The sequence below is a fragment of the Canis lupus genome, chromosome 24 (genome assembly GCF_011100685.1).
Source record: "Canis lupus familiaris isolate Mischka breed German Shepherd chromosome 24, alternate assembly UU_Cfam_GSD_1.0, whole genome shotgun sequence".
Taxonomy (NCBI): domain Eukaryota; kingdom Metazoa; phylum Chordata; class Mammalia; order Carnivora; family Canidae; genus Canis; species Canis lupus.
The window spans coordinates 38,308,751-38,330,455 of NC_049245.1; the positions used below are offsets into that span (position 1 = coordinate 38,308,751).

The 21,705-nt window shown below is 47.4% G+C and overlaps 1 protein-coding gene across 4 annotated transcripts in view; it reads right to left on the reverse strand.

The window, feature by feature from the left end:
* The window catches only part of NFATC2 (nuclear factor of activated T cells 2), a 145,230-nt gene that overhangs the window by 77,264 nt on the left and 46,261 nt on the right, over positions 1–21,705 (reverse strand). For all 4 annotated transcript variants that reach the window (XM_038572610.1, XM_038572607.1, XM_038572609.1 and 1 more), the window contains exons 4-5: positions 2,840–3,042; positions 1,707–1,879 (exon numbers count right to left, since the gene is read on the reverse strand). In XM_038572610.1, the coding sequence (XP_038428538.1) occupies positions 1,707–1,879; positions 2,840–3,042 (376 nt within the window). The remainder of the gene's footprint in view (positions 1–1,706; positions 1,880–2,839; positions 3,043–21,705) is intronic.

Consider the following 21,705-nt stretch of genomic DNA (forward strand, 5'->3'; position numbering starts at 1 on the left):
CCTGAGTTTCCTTCCCAAAACATCTCGAGATGTTCAAAACCAACAGTGGAGTAGGGCAGCCACCATGACTAGCATTCAGGGGACAGGGGTGGGGTCTGCTGGGTAGAAGAGGGGAATTCCAATGTTTCTGCGCTGAAGTTTTCAACACTTGTTTTCCCTTGTTGTCTGCTATTGGGTCTTTCTCATCTAACATCAGAGGATAAGCTCACCACTGCGTTCAGTCTAATCCACATCGTGACTTGCAAGGCTGGAAGAAATCACAGGGCCCCTTCATCTTTTTCCAAAGACCAACCAAGACCAAGTTCTGGCTTCACTCCCAAAGAGGGCCCACGCTCTCTCCTCCTTGGCTTCTAGTCCTGAGGGCCAGACGTCCTCAACCCTCTCTGCATAAGATATTCATGCTTTTGCTTTACTCATTAATGTCTGATTAAGACTACCTCTGATTAATCAAAGCCACATGAAGATTTCCTCTGATCCACACAGTAGTTTGAATTTGTTACTGTTTTTTAAAAATCAGGAGATTTTTGGTTTGTCTGACAAAGTCAGAGGATCTGGCCACCTCTAGTCTACATGCCCGCGTGGAAATATTGGCTGGGGTAGCATAAAGGCAGCCCGTTTAGGTGGGGAACATATCCTTCTGCTCCCTGGTCTCCACCACTCCCTACTGCTACCCACCAAAAGCCACTCCGCTCCTCCACGTGACCCCCCTGGCCTCTGCCGGCAGCAGATTTCTGTGACACCAAGTTATGGTAAAATGTCCAGCAAAAAGGAAAAAGAATCCTGAGACATAATTGAATACAGAACACGACTGTAACAACATAAAAAATACTCTTAGAAGAGACTAAAAAAATCATATAAACAGCTTTGGTTTCCGCAACGTTTACTTTTTCTTTTTTATGCTTTGGCAAATGATTTGCGAACTCTCAAACCCTAAGCAGACAATAAGTTTTGCCATGTCCGACTGCAAAAACCAACTACAAAACTTGCCTCGAGTCCCCATGAATGAGCTCAAAGCAGCTTCTTCTTTCAAAGCCTGATGAGAACTGAGCCAGTTTCTGCTCGGGGCCCTTCCACACAGCAGGTCTCGGCCATTGCACACTGGATTATTCTAAGATTCCTCTGCACTTTTGTTTGGGCATCTTTCCCTGTTCAAATCCCAGCCCTGCTGGGACAAGTTAGCCAACCCTTCAGCTCTCTCCCACCTCTTCTGTAAAACGAGCATCATGGTACCAGCCATTGCCAAAGACTGCTGTGAAGATTCCACGAGCTATCGAGTGCTGAGTGCTCAGCACTGTGACCAGCAGCGTCACCGCTCAATAAGCGAGAGCCACTGGGAGACCCTTCTGATTGAAATGAGAGGCCAGGAAAAGAAAATGAGGACGCTGTGTACAGTGAACTCACTCCTACTGCATCAACCTTTTTTAAGACCAAATCATTTATACATTTCAAATCTTCTAAACAAAGCTGTAGGCTACTCATTAGCTGTATTATTTTTTTAATTTCCTGTGAGACCACAGAACCTTCCACAAGTAAACAGAAGCAGAGAGAAATCGTTACATGTGCTCTGTCTCTGGGCCCTATGGTCCTCCTGGGCCCCCTGTGGACCCTTGTGGGTCTGGGGTACTCTTGCTGGGCACCTTGCCCAGGGTGGACTGTCACATACAGTACACTTTGCAGAGGCCGACCCTGCCCAAAGCCCAACTTACAGCACTCGATGGGGTTAGATGCTGTCTGCAGGGAGACGATCCTCCCACTGGACTCTGGGATGTGCACTCGGAAGACCAGCCGCACCCGCGTGTTCTTCCTGCCAATGTCCGTCTCACCCTTCCGCAGCTCGATATCAGCGTTCCTAAGCTTCAGGATCCCCGCACAATCAATGCTGCCAGGAGGTGGAGAACCCCATTTAGAACTGACCATCTCGGTGAAGAGAAGAGATCACCCATGAAACCACCTTACTCAGTTAACCAAAATAATACCACCAGCTATGGTGGATGGGGAAGGGCGGTGGCTGCAGTCCATTGATAAATATTTCATCCAGGAGCTGATGCCCAGTTGGGGGTAAAACACTTCCAAAGTCATGAGCGAAATTCCCTAGTGGAAATTACTTCTCCAGGGAGATTTTTTCCTGCCAGTTTTTCTACTCTCAACATTATATGAGAAACCCAAATATGCAACTGGTCAAATTGATTATAGACTATTCAGTAGATAAAGAGTGGTGTATCAACATTAAGGATCTTTAATTTGATAAATGTACTGTGGTTACGAAGGAACGCAGTCTTGTACTGAGGAAATGCATACTCAGGCATCTAAATGTAAAAAAGTCACTGTGTTTGCAACTAACTCTCAAACAGCTCAGGAAAAGCCGAAGAGTGAAGGGAATAATAAAGCAAGTTGGAAAACGTTCGTGATGGACAAATGTGAGTGAACAGGAGACAGGAGTTCTTTGTAAAATTCTCGTGGTTTGGAAGTTTGATATTATTTTCTAATAAAGAGTTTGTTTTAACTCCAATACATGGGTGCAATGTCTCCCAAATTTTAGCTATATTGCTATTGCTTTGTGGGTTTCAGCCTTTCCGCATCATCATTTAATAATTTTCTTTAGGCCAAACACATTTTTAAAGGTCAATAAATTTAGCCTCATCCCAAATGAGACAATCCAAAGATATATGTGTTCTCCTCCTGACACTTTTTAAACAAATCTTTAAGGGTCCATCACAGAGTGGGAAGAACCATCCATGGTTTCTTCCACCAACTTCAGAGTCCCCTGTCCCAAATCCCTGCCACTTGGCCCCACTTGCTTCCCCGTAAAGACCCATCACCCTTGGCCCACAGCCCTTACGTCGCCCTCATGTTGTTTTTTGGCTCCAGAGGGATCTCCAGGACTTTGGTGTTGCCCACAATCTTCTCATAGCTGGTGGTAGTGACGGTTTTTCCTGTGATCCGGTGCACCTGGTAGAAGGCATGGGGCTTAAGGATCCGCTCATCAGCTGTCCCAATGAAGATCTGAAGACCCAGGGGCTTGTTTTCCATGTAGCCATGGAGCTGTGGGGGAGAAAACAAAAATCAGATTATTATAGCACCTTTGGTATGTAGGGTGTTGCTGGGTGTAGTCCCACCAAGATCTGAGAAGCTCATGGGCAGCAGAAAGAGCACAGGATTGCTGCATCATCTAGAGGAATGGAGAACTGGAAGTAACCTTGAGGTCCAACCAGAAGGGCTGCTTAAACAAATTACAGAGATCCTCTCTTAATTGGAATATTAAACAACCATGAGGAAGAATGTAGTAGATCAGAGCTGCATTTATGAGGAAACAGCCAGAAACTCCCAGAGCTCGGTGTTGTCAGTAGGGTGGTGGGAGAATGTCACATGGTGGTGAAGATAGAAAATAATCAGGAAAGGTAAACAAGAGCTCTTGACAATGGTTGCCTGGGAAGATCAGAAGAAGGAACTCACACTTTTTATATGAATATATTTTTTAATTATAAGTTTTTTTTAATTAAAATCATTAACAAGTTATATTTTTTAATTAAAAAAAAAGAAAAAGAAAGAAAGAGGGAGAGAGAGCAAGGCAAAAGTACCATCATCTGAGTCAAAAGAAAATTAAAGACTGGAAGAAAATGTGGGTAACATAGAATAGGCAAAGGATTAGTACACAAATACATAAAGAATGCCTACAAATGAATAAGTAAAGGACAAGATTCCTGGCCATCCTACTTAAAATTGAGTCTTACCCTCAGTGGGTAGGACTATCTCCTTCCTTCTTCTCTATCTCCTCTTCCTTCTTTTTATCCCATCTAATATTATTATATATTTCTTTGATTCCTTTTGGTTAGGTCTTTCTTTTCTTTTCTTTCTTTCTTTCTTTCTTTCTTTCTTTCTTTCTTTCTTTCTTTCTTTCTTTCTTTCTTTCTTTCTTCTTTCGAGAGAGAGTGTGTGCACATGAGAAGGGGAGAGGGCCAGTGAGAGAGGGAGAGACAGAATCTGAAGCAAGCTCCATGCCCAGCATGGAGCCTGACATGGAACTCAATCTCACAACCCCGAGATCATGACCTGAGCCAAAATCAAGAGTTGAACACTTATCCAACTGAGCCACCCAGGAGCCCAGGTCTTTCTCCTACAACCATCTCTTCAAAGGCAGGCATGTCTATTTATTTTACTTGCCACAACATCCCTAGCACCTAGAATGCTGCTTGGTACATGGTAGGTGTTCTGGTACACATTTACTGAATGAATTAACAAAATTATCCCACATAAAAATGAGCAAGAAGGGATCCCTGGGTGGCGCAGCGGTTTGGCGCCTGCCTTTGGCCCAGGGCGCGATCCTGGAGACCCGGGATTGAATCCCACGTCGGGCTCCCGGTGCATGGAACCTGCTTCTCCCTCTGCCTGTGTCTCTGCCTCTCTCTCTCTCTCTCTGTGTGTGACTATCATAAATAAATAAAAATTTATTTAAAAAAATTAAAAATGAGCAAGAAATTTGAACAGGCAATTCACAGAAAAACAAATGGCCATTAGTGTGGAAAAGATGTTCAATCTGACTTATAAACAGGAACACGCAAATTACATAACTATGGGATATCATTTTTCACCTGCTAGATTGGCACGCATGTTGGTATTTAATAAAATCACCTGTTTTAGAAACTATGGGCACACAGGCACTCCCATGCAGGTGATAAGGACATAACAGGGTATAACTATTTTATTATTTTTTTAAGGATTTTATTTTTTAGTAATCTCTATACCCAGTGTGGGGCTGGTATAATCCTGAGATCAAGACTTAAATGCTCTACCAACTAAGCCAGCCAGGTACCCCTTAAAGAGTATTATGTAGCAGCTATTATAATCAGAAATACATATTCCCTATGACCTGCTAATTCCATTTCTCACTATGTACCTTTAGAAGAAATATTGTGCATTTAGGAGACATGCACAAAAATGTTTATGAAAACAAATGTAATAATAATCGATTAACTACAGCAGTAGGCTTCTGAGTAATATGAAATGTCCAGGCTAGGAAACAGTCCAGCAATTAAAAAAAAAAAAAAAAACACAGTAAAGATCAATGAACTAACCCAGAAAAGTCTAATACTTACTGCTGAAAAAGATGACAATTTGCAGAAAAACACATACCACACAATACAACTTATTTTTTTTAATGCTGGATGTTTGGGATCTATCCATTGATACATATATAAATGCAATAGGAAAAGGTACAAAGGGTTGTATGCTAAAGTGACCACACCATAGTCACTTCTAGGGATGGAGGAGATTAAGGTTAAGAAGGTGGTCAGAGAAGACTACCACTTGATTTACAATGAATGAAGAATCTATGCCTAGAAACTTGTGAAATGTAACATTAGTTTTTTAAAACACACACACACACACACACACGAAAAAGAGGACTGGGTTGAGACTTTGAAGATGGTGTCTCATCTTGCCACTCTCCCCCTGAAAAACACTATTCCATTCTTGGCAAACCATGTGGGCGTGGGGCTGTGACAAGTGACAGCTTCCAAAACCCTACCCTTCTCTGCAGATCTACAAAACTAGGATCTCTAGTCAACTGCCAAGAAACAAAGGCTCCAGGGTAATGGGAGGGGTTACACATGGTCTAGAACCACGCCGGCCAGTATAATAGATACAAAAATTAAAGAAAATGGAAAATCCAATTTCTCGGTCACACTAGCCACATTTTCAGCACTCAGGAGCCACAGATGGCTAGTGGCACAGATACAGAACATTTCCATCAGCAAGTTCTACTGGACAACACCTGTCCAGAGAGATGTTCTTCTCAACAGCCTTCTAAACACCAAACAGAGACAGGCTGGGAGTGGAGCAGAGCCAGATGACACCTCTTTTAAAACCTGCCAGGCCGAGGCCCACAGCATTTACATGTCTGATACACACCCAAGAGGCGCCCAAGGGCAAAGATGGAAATCCTGAGTGGGAGCTTCTTATCTTCTCCCCCAGGCAAAGTGAAGAACAGTGTACTGTTCTGCAAAAATCACAGGAAGAAGGTCAGAGTTCAGATTTTGTTTCTGTTGGTTGTGCTTTGTATTTGGACCCAAGATAAATATATTTCCTCACCTCCTCTCTGGGATTTATTGGGAGGTAGTAAACAGAGTATTGCACAGTGTAGACAGGAGTAGGTCGGATAGATAGCGAGCCCTGATGGTCTGTTTCCTTCTTCCTCCCCAGGATGGAAGAAGAAATCGCAGCCTCGGTATATGTACTCACGGTGAACATCCAGGAGACACCTGAAGATATAATGTGCCACATCCCTGTGGATCCACCTGAATCCACTACTTCTATCTCTTTCCCTGCAGGAACACTGGCCCACACACCACTGTCCCCCAACTGGCCCCTTCTGGCCTTTCACAGAATAGTCCAATCACCTTTTAAAAAAAAAATGCAAATGAGACACAGACACTCTCTTGCTTACAACTCTCCAAAGACTTCCTGTGGCCTTAGAAAAAAATCCAAACTTGGTCCCATGGTCTATGAGGCTTCCACCAGCACAGAGTCTCACTTCTTCTCCCTTCACCCCATTAGGTTCCTGCCAAAACCCACCATCTTCTGTTCCCTGGGTACACCGAGCTCTCTCCCCCACCTCAGGGCTTGTGCACAGCCCCCTTCTCTGCCTAGAATGCTCTCCCACTGGTACATTCTGTTTTCGGATACTTTCAGGTCTTTCCCGAGCCACACCCAATGCTGGAAACAGCTTCTCGGGCCTTGCAAAAAGCCACTTGTTAAAGTTTTAGAAATTTTAAGAGCCAGTGGATGCCACTTTGGTAACTTGAAGTCAGCCACAGTAGGGATATTTATACCACAAAAACTGGCAAATGCTACACATCAGGGCTCTTTTTTTTTTTTTTTTTTCCAGAGAATCGGACACTTAACATTCTCGAGCATAGCACTGGAATCGTGACTTCAGACAATTCTAAAAAATGTCTTGTTTCGTTAGTTATTTGTTTGCCTAGTATCTCTCTCTCTCTCTTCCCCACCTGAACACGAGGCCCAAGAACCTTGGTGGCAGGAACCTTGTTTATTTTGGTCAGTGTGAGCAATAAACATATTGAATTCACGGTCATGGTCACCAACAACGCATCAGCTAAATGCATGCCACCCACAGGCCAAGTAACTGGGTAGGAGGGGCCCACTGAGGCTTGCAAGGGTCAGGCGGCCTGTCCAGGTACCCCGGCTAGTGTAGGGCCGAGCTAGGATGTGGATTCCAGGCTCCCAGGCCACTCCGTTAACCACCACACGCTCCATGACCTGGTGTGACCACAGCTGCTCGGGGAGCTGGGACTACAGGTCAGACACACAGATGAGGTCCTCAGAGGAAACACGTGCTCAGGTGGGAGATCAAACGTGTTCTCCTTGCTCAAGAAGGGGTGTCAGAGGAGTCGGAGGGGAATGGATGAAGAGAAAGGAAGGCACCAGAAATCAATACAAATAATGGTGCTCCTCATGAAAGAGAAGCTCATTCCTTTATTTTTTTTTAAAGATTTTATTTATTTATTCATTAGAGACACACAGAGAGGCAGAGACACAGGCAGAAGGAGAAGCAGGCTTCATGTAGGGAGCCTGATGTGGGACTCGATCCCGGGAGCCCGGGATCACAACCTGAGCCGAAGGCAGATGCTCAACCACTGGGCTGCCCAGGCATTGCTCTCGTTCCTTTAAAAGAAGGGCCTCAAAAATTAAATAAATAAATAAATAAATAAATAATAAATAAATAAATAAATAATAAATAAATAAATAAATAAAATAAAATAAAATAAAATAAAATAAAATAAAATAAGTTCCTCTCTGCGTTCTAGAGCAGCCCCGTGGTAGAGCCTGACCAACGCCTGCGGTGAGAAGAGAGAGAGCCCATCTCACCAGGGGAGTGGCCCCTCCCCAGGTAGCACCAGGCAGGGGTGTGGTGTCCCAGAAAGAGGAAAGGATTTCATTCTTGGTCAGACACAGCTAAAGTTCGATCCCAGCCCTGCTTCTTGAAAGCTGTGTGACTTTGGAGCAGGGGCTCCACCCTTCTGGGTTTCAAATGATCACGAAAGAGAGGGATACCACCTCCTACTCCCTGGGGCTCCTTCAAAGGCTTCGCAAGATGACTTTCGTAGGGCCCCAGAGTATAGCACCCAGCAAGGGCCCGTGAGCAGAGACTTTTCCTTGTCATCACAGGATGACATAAATCAAAACACGGAGGTGAGACTACAGAACTGAATGGAAAGGTGAAGAATGAATGTGAAAGACTAGCAAAGTGAAAAACGACCCGAAACATGCCTGTGGGTGGCAAACCCAGGCACTAATTCCAGTCTTCTCTGCGGGCTGGCTAACAGCCACTCTGACAGAGTGCTGGAAGGAGGTGGGGCCCCGTGAAGAAAGCTCACCAGCTTGCATGAAATGCAAAGAACACTTCCCCTCCACACCCACCCTCCCAGAGAAGGTGGTAGAAGGTGCCCCAGGGCTCTGACTGCTTGCTGTGCTCATTCTGGAGAGCCCAGCCAGCCATCTGGAGATTTGGTAGGAAGATCATGGAGCCATTTCCTTGCTTCTCCAAAGCCGAGTGATTTGGGTCTTGCAAAAACCACCTCATGTCTTGGGATAGCATGATGGGCCCTTGAGGTCCCCTAGGCCCTGTTGCCCCCATTTTAGGGAGACTTTGGTCACGAGGCCTCTTTCTAGGCTCCCCCAGAGGTGAGGTCTTTCCCAGGGGCAAGCAAAGTCACCTTCCGACTTTAGCAGACACCTGCTGCAAACCTATGAGTTCAAGGTCAGCTGGTCTCCAAAGCACAAGAGGCTCTGCTTCCTGCACAGAGGTGAGAGCGAAAGTTCTGCTTCTTGTCATTTCCCAGGTGGCTGACAGGGTTCCAGGAAGAAGGGGTGTTTCTGGTGCACAGGGTGGTGAGGTTTGGTTCGTGAGGAGGGAGTGGCAAAGCTGATTTAATCTGCACAGCAGGAAAGCAGGGTCGCTCCTTTTTTGGATGAGAAAACTGAGGCTCAGCAGGATTAAGGGCCCTGCTCATGACCCTACAGTTCCAAAGCCCCTGGGGTGGAACCCCAAGGATGTGGCCAGAATCTGGAGTAGGTCTCTTAAGACAGGCAGGTATATCCCGCCAGCTCAGCAAAAAGAACCCGGAGCGAACACGGTGTCCAGGCCTCGGAGACCCAGGGTTTCAAGGGAAGGCCCATCAGAACCCCCACCCCCCTGGGACGCCTGGGAGGCTCAGTGGTTGAGCGTCTGTCTGCCTTTGGCTCAGGTCATCCAGTCCCACATTGGGCTTCCCACAGGGAGCCTGCTTCTCCCTCCGCCTGTGTCTCTGCCTCTCTCCGTGTGTCTCTCACAAATAAATAAATAAAATCTTTAAAAAAAAAAAAGAACCCCCCACCCCCAGATTCAAGCCCTACCCACTTGCAACAGCAATACAGCAATTTAACTGCCCTGGTGCACAGATAAAAGAACATCCATCGACGTTGATAGTAACTGTATAACAAGACAAAGGAAAAGTGAGTAGCGGGTCATTTATTGTAGGAAAAATAGGCAATACCAAAAAAATCAAAATAAAGTATAAATTATCAAGAAAATACTCTCTCAAAATAAGGAAGCGTTTCAGTATATTCCTTCCAGACTTTTCTTCTAGGCGCACATATTTGGGATTCTGTTTTACATACTGTTTCCACTTAACAATACAGTGTGACCATTTCCCCTTGTCATTGAATCTTATTTGAGACGATCTCAAATGACTGCAGAGGCTCTCCCGGGGACTAGCAAGGCCAGGGAGGTGCCCGGGCACCTGGCCACGTGACTTACGGAGGCACTGGTTCTCGGGATTGTCTAAAGTCCAGGTAGGCACCCGGGAGTGAGTGCTGCCTTAAATTTTGCCCCCAGCCTTGCGTCACCCTGGGTCCTACCCCTGGCATTTCCAACCTCTGTATGGGCTACAGCTTTAACCCCTACCTTGGGGCACTGACTGCGTTCAAACTTTCCCCCGTGATAAACCCTGCAATGAGAACTCCTAAATGACATTTCCTTGAAAACAATTTTTCTATCAACCCTGCTCAGAGCTTTTTAAATACTCTCAGATGGACGAAGATTGCCATCAAGTCCAAAATGTGGGATTGATTTTCAAAATGGCAACCGGCCAAAGAAACTGTTTTGAATTTTACTAAAATCAAACTTTAACAATGTTAAGTAGCATTTTTTTGTTGTTGTTGAATTTGGAATATTAGGAAATTGGTATCGTCCTCATAGACTTCACTGTGAAAGAAGGGAAAAGCCTGTGAGGGTGTTTTCTTGCGATTCCCCGTTGCCACATAGCAGGAGGGAGGAGATTTCTCCAAGTATGCGTGGATCCCAAACTCTGCCTTTATTGTTTTGGATGCAAAAACTGCAGAACGTACCTGCCCCCCCCCACCCTCCACACATAGGCACATACACACACGGACACACACAAGCATACACATAGACACAGATACTCACAGACACACACAGACACACATAGACGCACACATAGACCCACACAAATAGACTCACACAGACACAGACACACAGACTCATACACATACAGACACAAAGACACACATAGATGCATACACAGTGATACACACACAAGCATACACAGATAAACATAGATGTACACGCACTCACACAGATGGACACACAGACACATGCACACAAATAGACTCACACACAGACACACATAGATGCACACAGACTCACAGAGACATACATAGATGCGCATACACAGATACACACACAAACACACAGACTCACACAGACACACATAGATGCACAGACACACACAGTCACACACAAATAGACTCACACACACACACAAGCATACACACACAGACTCACACCAGACTCTCACACACGGACACACACACACACCAGGGAAATTAGATGATGACTTTACTCTCACCTCAGGCATCCCAACAGGCATTACACACCCACCTAGTGAGCACACAGTAGTAATTTCACCAGAAATCCTAATTCTTGGGACCACCCTCTGCCTCCTCCCTCTACTGGCTCCATCTCAAAGTCCTGTCAATTCCACTTCCGAAAGCGCACTCAGACCCACCCCCTCCCTCCATCACCACCCCCTTCATCCAAACTACCACCTTCCCTCCAGCCCTCGCCCCCCATTCCCCATCCTGCAGCCAGGATGACCTTTCAGAAACTTTGGCTCCTCACTCCCTGTCCAGTCTGCTGGCTGAAGGGCAGGCGTGGCCTGGCCCCTCCCCACAGCACACATCCCCCTACCAGCACCCCAACCCCCTGCCCCTTACAGGGTGTTCCCCTGCCTCTGATCATCAGGAATAATCTCGCCCCACCCCCATCCTCCTTAACTCCTCCTTCACTCCCACTGCAGAGCAGGACCCAAATCTTATTTCCCACCGAAGTTTCCTTGCTCCCAGGTGGGGCAGGGCCCCCAGTAACACTCTCCTTTGCTGCCTCCTTCACCATCATTACCAGACCTAATTCACTGTCCAGTTACTGCTGCATGTCTGCCCCCCCGTCCATCCCCACAAAGTTCTGTGAGCTATTCAAGTGCCCTTTTTACAGAAGAAGAAGCTCAGCTCAGAGAGGTCAGGTCCCCCCAGCAAGCTAGCAGCAGAGCAGGGATTTGAATCCAGGTCTCACCTCCTTCATCTGCTCTACGTGGACGGACACAAAAGACAGGACAAGAGAGCGACCTGGTTGAAATACATAAACCCACGAGGAGAGTCTGTGGAAATAGGGTGCGCCCAAACCTACTACACACACAGACACACCCAGACACACACAAATAGACTTTGGAGATTTGGTAGGAAGATCATGGAGCCATTTCCTTGCTTCTCCAAAAGCCGAGTGATTTGGGTCTTGCAAAAACAACCTCATGTCTTGGGATGGCATGATGGGCCCTTACGGTCCCCTATGCCGTCGCCCCCATTTTAGGGAGACTTTGGTCACGAGGCCTCTTTCTAGGCTCCTCCAAACCCAAAGATGAGGTCCTTCCCAGGGGCCTGGGGCAAGCAAAGTCACCTTCCAAATTCAAATTGCACACCAAAGTATGCAGGTAACTTTTGCAGTTATCTTTTAAAATTAAAAATGTACACCCCCTTTGATGAAGTAACTCTACTACTGGTGAGTGGGCTGTCCTATGGGCGTCCTGGCAGATGTGTGGAAAAAAATAAGCACAAGGTCACTGAGTGCCACACTTTTTAAAATAGCAAAAGATTGGGCCCATCAAGAGTACTGGTTAAGTCAGTGGTGATGGACGACGCAATATGATGCTGTTACAGAAAAGAATGAGTATTCTAGGAACCTGCGTGGCAGTTAATACGAATGGCATCCCTTGGCACTGTGCAGTGCACAACCTGGGCAACTCTAGGGAAGCTTTTATGTATGGATATAAAATAATCTCCAAAATATACTGTGACAGTGAGACCCAATATACCTATTAGTGTTATGTAGGTGTGAGGGTGGGGAGTGTGTGGGAATCCAAAGTAAAATTTAAAATAAAACCAGAAATCTGGGGATCCCTGGGTGTCTCGGTGGTTTAGTGCCTGACATTGGCTCAGGGTGTGCTCCTGGAGTCCCAAGATTGAGTCCCACATCGAGCTACCTGCAGGGAGCCTGCTTCTCCCTCTGCCTGTGTCTCTGCCTCTCTCTCTGTGTCTCTCATGAATAAATAAAATCTTTAAAATAAATTAATTAATTAAAATAAAATACAAAACCAGAAATCAGACGCTCTTTTTAAAATGCCCATTGGAGGGATGCCTGGGTGGCTTAGTGGTTGAGTGCCTGCCTTTGGCTCAGGGCGTGATCCCGGGGTCCTGGAATCGAGTTCTGCATTGGGCTCCCTACAGGGAACCTGCTTCTCCCTCTGCCTGTGTCTCTGCCTCTCCTTTTGTGTCTCTTACGAATAAATAAAATGTTTAAAAATAGTAATAATAAAATAAAATATCCCCTGGATTTTTATCATTCCCAGGGAGAAGCTTGGTTGTCCCAAGAGCCCATGGCTGCAGCACCCCTGAATCTATTATATTGGTTACAGCTCAACACAAAATTTTTCTGAATGTATAATGTAAAAAATAAGGCCAAAACATTCATTCACAGAAAGAGATCCTCCCCGCCCCACTTTTCTCTTTGTGAACTTGACACTTCTTTTAAAGGCCAGAAGGAAGAAAAACTAAAGCAATGAAGGTACCAATGCATGTGCGATGTGCCATCCCATCCGGTGAGAAAAGTCAAAACCCAGGACCCACCCGAGGAAACCTCAAGAGTAGGAGGTCCAAGGTGGAAGCCTTCAGCAAAGAAAGAGACAGGCCGAAGTGCCAGCAGGCTCCATTTGAGTTCAGGCTATGGGGCCTACAACCAAGAGAGAAGCAAACCACACACCACATCCAGTCGAGTAGCAAGTCTTGGTGACTCAACATTCAAAATCCATCCAAAATCTAACTGCTTTTCACGAGTCCTATTATCACCACCCTGGTCTGAGCTTCTACAATCTCCTGCCTGGACTGGTGCAGTAGACTCCTTCCTGGTCTCCCTGCCTTCATCCTTCTTCCCGCTCCCTCCCTGCCCCCTCCCCCTCCACACAGTCTTCTTCACGCAGCAGCTAGAATGATCTTTACAGTCTGAAGTTAGGGATCCTGTTCCTCTGCTCAACACTGCCCTCCCCCTGCCTGCCCTCCACCGCCTCCCCCCCCCCCCCCCCCACCAATAGCCAACATCTTACTCAGATCAAAAAGCCTGTGTCTTGCACATGACTCAGAAGATCCTATATGATCCGGTCCTCTCTTCACCATCTCCAGCCCACCGTCCTCACTCCCTCTGCTCCAGCCACACTGGCCTGATGGTCCTCAAACAGGCCAGGCACAGGCCAGACACACCCTCCCACTTATTGTTCCCTCTGCTTGGAATGTTCTTCCCCCAAATCCACAGTGCTGCTCACTTCTCTCTTCATTCAAACCTGTCCTCAGAGGACTCCTCACCGGCACGGCCTTCCCCAACCACCCACCCCAATGTGGCAGGCACCCCCATATACCCTTCCCACTCCTCATTCATCCATCCTGCTTCCGTTACATCAGCCAATTATCGCCACCAGGCACCGCACAATATATTTATTTGCTTCTTTCTGCCTCCTGCACCGAGAGCATCATCAACTTATCTGTCTTGCCCACTGAGGCATCTATGGTGCCTAAATATCCATGCAGATGCTCGATGTGTGAGCAACACTCACAAGGAGCGTCTGAGTGGCTGGCAACCCCTCCAGACCCTTCCCTCCCCCTATGCTGCCCACACCACCTCCTCCCCAGCGCAATCTATCTTCCCGGCCCAGAGCGACCACTGTGTCCTGCTCAGCGTGGGCAGGACTCGGCTGGTCGGATGACTGGTCCCTGGCCTGCCCTGTCCCAAACAGAGGTGACAGCAGCTCTGGGGTGTGATGAAAAAGGAGCGGCACATCCGCTTGTCAACCCCAGCTGGGACACCCTCAGCCAGACACATCTTCAGCTGGCAGGAGACCTCTGTGACCAGCAAACTCCAGATGCCCACAGATAGGGCCACGTTTTAAAATCACATGGTGAGCCGGAGAAAGAGAATTTGGTATTTTGCACAGGCTTGAAAACAAAACAAGACAGTCTCTCTCTCTCTCTCTCTCTCCCTCTCTCAGGATTCTAAATTAAGAATCAAGTCATTCTATATTTCTCACATCACTGGAAATTAAAAACAGACGTATCTACCGCACAGCAAGCACGCTGCCTGAAGAGAAGCCTGATGGCTTTGAAACATGCTAAATTTGTTTCCAATTACCATGTCCACATTGGAAAGCCCGAGGAAGCCAGGGAGAGATCAGAGGCGAGGCGCATTAGCGGACGAGATCCCGGACCTAGTGTGCGTCTCCCACCCAGCACCTCCAGGGGTCTTTGCACAAAGGAACTGGACCGTACTGCCCCTGCCCCCTCCTATAGGGGGGGCTTCCCCTTCTCAGGTCCACTCACCCCCTCCACTCCCAACCCCCTGCCTCTGGTCCACTCGAAAGAACTGTCAGCTCCATCGTGGCTCCCCACCAGCATCTCCATCCTGACCAGTTATCTCCCTGGGCCAAGGAGCAACTGAGTCATCTAAGAGATGAGTCTGGAAGTCCTGGATTAAAATATGCAAGCCTTCTTGGAGTCAACCTTCGGATGGAGTTTGGGGTTTTTTTGTTTTTTGTTTTAAAAAGCCAAATGAGTACTTTGCAGGTCTTCTCTCTGTGCCACTGCGCGAGTGGGGCCCCCGGAGCCAGCCTGTCCGGGGTCATGACCTGTCACTGGTACTTCCTCTGTTGTGGCAGGGGAGTTACGGACTTCTCCGGGACTCAGTTTCTTCATCTGTAAGAGGGACTACAGGCATGACGCACCTCACCGGGCTGTCGGAAGGATCGAGTGAGTTACGTCTAAAGTGTGCAGCAAGAATTCAATAAGTATCCATTCTTGTTAATACTCATCCACCAATGGTGGCTGGGTGACTTTTGGTAAATTCCTCTTCTCTAGTTTCAGTTCTCAGAAGAAATCATCTTGAAGGCTGTCTCTCAGCTCTAAAACGTAATGATCCTCAGCTATGTTTAGAATAAAACCCAAATGCCTCGTCACTGCATACAAAACCCTGCACGATCTGGCCTTTGCTCGTGTCACCAACACTATCTCCCCAACTCTGGTCCAGCCACATGGACCTCCTTGATGCTCCTTAAATAGCCCGAGTTTGCTCCTACCTCAGGGACTTTGCACTTGCTGTTCTCACAGCCCAGAATACCCCCCCAACCACCACCACCACCCAGATCTTCCCACAGCTGGCTCTTCCCAATTCTTCAGGTCTCAGCCTAAATTCGAGGCCTTCTCAGAGAAGTCTGGCTAGAGTAGAGCCCCCGCCCTCACCCCACTGTCACTCCATCATGGCTTCCTGTTGATTTCCTTCCTTATAGTGATAAGTGTCACCTCATGCTTCTGCTTATTGTCTGCCCCCACTCCCCCCACAGCCCCCGCCGCTAGAATGACAGTTTGTTCATTACTGTGGCCCAGCATCTTGAGCAGCACCCGGCATATAGTAGACGTTCAATAAATATTTGCTGAGTAAATAAATGAACAGATTGATTCTCAGGTTCCTATGTGGCTCAACATATTGCCGGGTGATTCATCCTCCAGTGACCCTGAAAGAGGAGGCTTATTCATGTCTGGAAGAGAATCTCCGCATTTGGAGTCCGCCTAAATTCACTACCGTTTGAGCCAGTCTGCAGGAATGTGTCTCACCGTGAAAGAGACATATTATACCAGGCCAAGTCCAGTCCACTGGAAGTCAAAGAGGAGACAAACTTGGGCTGGAAAAATGAAGTTTACAATCTCTTCTCCAGGCAGCACTCAGGGATCCACACAGGGAGAGACTGGGCCGAAAGTGCAGTGACTTGGCAACCCGGTGGAGACGGTGAGGGAGAAGCAAGGCCCACGCAGGGCCCCCCACCACCAGCGTGTTCACCCAAAGCCCAAACGAGAAGGGACAGCATGCTTCAAAAACGTTTCTCCAGGCGTCTCTCACCCCAAGCACTGGCCTGACAGTGAGGGACACACTCCTGTCTGCAGGGGGGACCTGGGTTCTAGGAGAAGCAGGGAAGAGGAAGAAGACGGAGTCCCCCTTGCAGGGGACAATTGAGGACGCAAGGCAGCTCCTGGCCTTCATGGCCATTCTGTGGGCCTACCTGCCCCTGACTGGTGGGACCCGACACAGCAGCGTGGAGCACCCCAAGGACGCCGGCGGGGGGGGCGGTAAGAATCCCATCTCCCCAGCCCTGCTGGCAGCCCCCCAGAACACTCCAACATAACACCCAACGCAAATGCAGCTCAGCTCCTCATCAATGTTCCACCAAAGGCAGGGGCATGGAGTGAGGGGAGATAAGCATCTGCTCCGGCCCCTCCTTTTTCATAGCAGCCCAAAGCTGAGAAGGAACCCCGGGACAGTGGGGTGGGGGGAAAGGCAGACTCTAGAAAGGCAGCAGAGCCATGGGAAAGGTGAGCCAGCCCCATCCAATCACACCCCCGCCCCTGCCCCCGCCCCCAGAGGCAGCGCAGGTCTCCCTGGATGCAGACCAACACCTCTGAGTCACTTTTGCCACCAGGGGGAAGAGGGGAAGGCAGACGTGATGTGTACCTTTCCGTACACTATTTTGGGATTTTAAGATCCAATTTCTTTCGTTTCAAAGGGTGGGTTTTTGGAGGGCCCCGCACCACTCTGGTGCCCCGCGCTGGGCGGCGAGACAGCGGGGAGACTGCCCGCCGCTGCCGGTGACCTGCGGAGAGGCGGGGCTCCCTGGCAGGTCAACAAATCACATCATACAGGAACAAGGAGCCCGTTCTTGTGCGCAGCGGCACGGGGCCCGGCTTTCGTAACACGAGGGGAGGCTGGGGGCCGATCCCCTCTGACTCATCTCTTGATGGAGGCAGCTCCTGTGCTCATTCATTCATTCGTTCATCATTCAGCAGAGGGCCTCGCGGGGAGGGGCCGCAAGCAGAGGGCCGCGCTGCAGAACCATTACACCCACCCCTGCCGTGAAGAATCAGGGACCCCTCTGGGCCGATGGTAACATTCAGGATTTTCATTGTCCTATAATTTATTTAAGATATGGGCTAAGAATTTTTTAAAAGCCCAACAACTGATGAATCGGAATTTCTCAGCCTCGGCATATTGACCAAGGTTGACTTGATTTGGGGGCCAGGCAACGACCTGCCGCAGGGGATGCCCTGCGCACTATAGGATGTTTGGCAGCAGCATCTCTGGCCTGCACTCAGGAGATGCCGGGAACCTACACCACCCCCCACCCCTAGTTGTGATGCAAAAAACGTCTCTGGACATTGTCTATGTCCCCTGAGGGTCAAAATCACCCCACTGGGAACCAGTCCTCAATTCCTTTGACATTCATGGGGGTGGGGGGTGGTTTCTGTGGGAAGCCTGTACTGGAATCCTATCCCTTGTCCATCAGGAGTACAACTGGCAAAACCTCCAGCCTTCACTTCTCACCTTGTTCTCCACCTCCCCTGGGTCCCCCAACGGCTGCCTCTCGTCTAGACCACAGCATCCACCCCACTGTCATCTCCCTGCTTTTCTTTTGCTCTGCCCCACTCCTCGAATCCTAAATAGCCTCTAGAAACAGCCAGAGGGATCTTTTTAAAGCAAATCAGGTAATATCACTCCTCCACTTGAAACCCCCAATGGTTTTCCAGTGCATAAACAATTAAATTCAAATTCTATGGCCTGCAAAGTCCTGCATGATCAGATCCCTTCTTCTCTCTCTAGTCTTATCTCCTCCTGCTCCTTCCCTCATGCGCCGCAGGAAGCCACACAGGCCTCCTCATCCTTCCTCAAACACCTGAGCTCTCCTGCCTCAGAGCCTTTGCACTTACTGTTCCCTTTATCTGGAGTGTTCTGAGTCTCACCAGCCTGATTCCTTATGGTCATTCAAATATCAACTTAAATGAACCCATCCCTGGAGAGAACCCCCCTCGATGATCCCAACACAAAGTAAACCACCTCCCCAGGCTTTCTCTCCTATTACCCACTTTTCCCCCTTAAAATGCTTCATCACAATCTGAAATAATCGTACTGATGGTTTAACCTGTTTGATATCCATTTCCTCCGTGGAATGAACACCTTATCTTTCTTCTTCACCTGGACTCAGAGCCTAGCACACAGTAGGTACATAATAATTAATAAGCGAGCAATCTATATATTATAAACACTTCATAATGAGCACATATTGCCTTAGTTCTTAAGAAAAAAAGTATTAAAAAGTAATAGCTGTACCTTGCCCAGCATTTTGAGCACTGACTTTGTCTTTTTTTTTTTTTTTTTTTTTTAGTTAACATACAGACATACAGTGCAATATTGGTTTCAGGAGCAGAATTCAGTGGTGATTCGTTACTTACATACAACACCTAGTGTTGAGCACTGACTTTATTTTCATTTTATTAAAGATTTTATTTATTTATTCATGAGAGACACAGGCAGAGGGAATAGCAGGCTCCCTGCAGGTACCCCAATGTGGGACTTGATCCCAGGACCCAGGATCATGACCTGAGCCAAAGGCAGACACTCAACCACTGAGCCACCCAGGCGTCCGTTGAGTACTGACTTTAAAGGCCCCTGGCACCTGCTATTATTCATGGCTCCTTAGAACACGCTCTAGGTACAAAGGCCAGAAGGTCAAAGGCACTTATCTGGGTTTTGTCAATGAGGAAACAAGGCTCAGATTCACTTATTCTTTCACTGAATACAGAGAAAGTGCCTACAGTGGGCCTCGCGCAGTTCTAGATGCTGGAAACTTAGCGCTGAAAAAGACAGGTGAGCAGGAGGGAGGCCTGTGATGTTTTGACTTTTGCACACAGGTTCTCAAAAAAGAATCCCAAAAGTTCCCAGAGACCATCATCACAGGAGCCCCCTCCTGCCCTCCTCTCTAGCAGCATCCTGTAGGACCTCTCTCAAAGCCCCGCCACATCTACGAGTTGAGCATTCACCTCCCTAGACCACAGGCAAGAGAAAGCCAGTTAAGAACTAAAGAACCACATCTCTCAAATTTTTAAAATTGTATTATAAAAATGGTGCTACAGTATCTTTCTTCTTCAAGGTCATCTGTTGTGGCAGAGACCTCTTGCCCTCTATCCATTACTCACTTTCCCTTCCTTAGTAATAGGATCCTAATGATCTCTGGTGACAATGAGCCCAGCTAAGGGTCTACATGTCTCAGCCTCCTTTGCAGATGAAAGTGGTCACATGACCAGGTTGGAGTCAATGAGATATAAGCAGAAGTGTGGGGAGAACTTGCAGAAGGGCTCCCAAGAGGAAGCTAACCTAGTGGGGGAGCGAGCCCCTTTTGCCCTGTCTTCCTTCTTCTTGGAATTTCACTGCATGGAGCATAGATGTGATGGTGGCATCTCCTGCAATCATTATGGATCATGAGGGGATCTTGAGCAGAACAGGAAGGGAGAAGGAGCCTGGATTCCTGATGGCTCCACCGTACTCTGAATCACTCACTTCTAGGCTTTGCACACAATAAAATAAATTTTTGAGTGTTTAAGCAACTATGATGTGCGGTTCTATTAGATGCACCTTTAAACCTAACTGAAAGGCCTATCTCCCCACCATCAGAACATCATTTACCTCTACACCTCCATGTTCCCCTCAACTCACCTCAGTGAGAACAAGACAACCATGCTCAGGTGAGCCTCAATTAAAAACAAAAAAAGAAAAAAAGAAAAAAACTCAAGGTGCAAACAGTAAATCTATACATCAGAGCACAAGTCTGCTTTACAGAAGGCTTCACAAAAAAAATTGTTTCTCTCAAGAGCCAGTACTGAAAGTGAATCAGGAAGAAACTGCCATTTACAAAAAGTCAAATGATCCAACTGCTCAGAAAATACCAGGTAACAACACCCAAGTCAGTCTGGGAGGCTCCCTGCCCTCTCCCACACAATCCTAGTGAGCGTCTAGAAAGGTATTCCTGAGGGGGGTGGTGGGGTGGGGGAAGAGACGGCCGTCTGACACACATAGGAGTGACGATGGGGCTCGCTAGAAATAAAAATTGCTGCTTACTTTCTGTCTGGTTTCCCGATTGCTTTTTCCTGGTTGAAAGGTGCCAGGCCTGGCAGCTTTCTAAAAATCTAAAATTCGATTCAAGTCAACAAATATTTGTTGAACCCTGTCTATCCACAAAGAGAAAAAAAAAAAAAAAAAAACGCCATGCTAGGGAAAATCTGTATAACAGGGGGATGCTATAATTAATCATAATAACAACAACCGCAATGGCAGCGGCAGCTAGTACTGTCATGAGTGTTTGCTAAATGTTGGGCATTGTTCTGAATGCTGGTACTATCGACTCATCCAATCCTCATGCCAACCTCGAGAGGGAGGTACTGCTTTCTTATACAAGAGGAAACTGAGGCACAGGGAGGGCAGGGAATTTGCTCAGGGTCACACAGCAGGGAAGGGAGAAGCTAGGGTTCCATCTGTGGCAGATCCAGCTACAAGGCCCCTTCTCTTCACCCCCCTCTGATACTCTGTTCCTACTGTTTTAGGAGGGAGAGAGAGATGCAAACCCACAAGTGGCCACAACAGTGGTTCCGCAAACCCCCTTCTCCAGCCACGTGTCTGAGCTTTTGCTGGACTGTTATTTTCTGAATCTTTCTCCTTAAAATTTAACTCATATTTTTACTTGTAGAAATTTATCGACAAATAATCTTTAGGTCACTACCATAAATAGGAAGCCAGGATCACCAGTCAGAAATCAAAGGTGCACATAAATACACAACAGAACAAAAGTGCCAGTAAAATAATTACAAATGCTTTCTAAAATGCAGATTAAGTACCACACAATTCATCTATCAGGGAACCCCAGTTTGCAGAACTGACTGATGTACAAAGTATATATCACAGGACGTGCTAGGGAAAAGCACAACCAAGCCTGGGTGATCCTGGGGGTGGGGAGCCAGGAGATGATCAGGGCACAAGTTCAGAAAACCACCTGGGTCAGTGCCCAGACACAGCAGAGGCTCAGCAAACCTTTCTTTGTTCAGGGGGCCAAGAAGCTTTGCTAAAGACTTCCCTGCAGGAGGAAAAAGCACCACTGTCCTGCCTGGGGGCTTGAAGGGTCCTGTGTGCAGAGAAGAGGATGGAAAAAGAAAATCAACCAATCT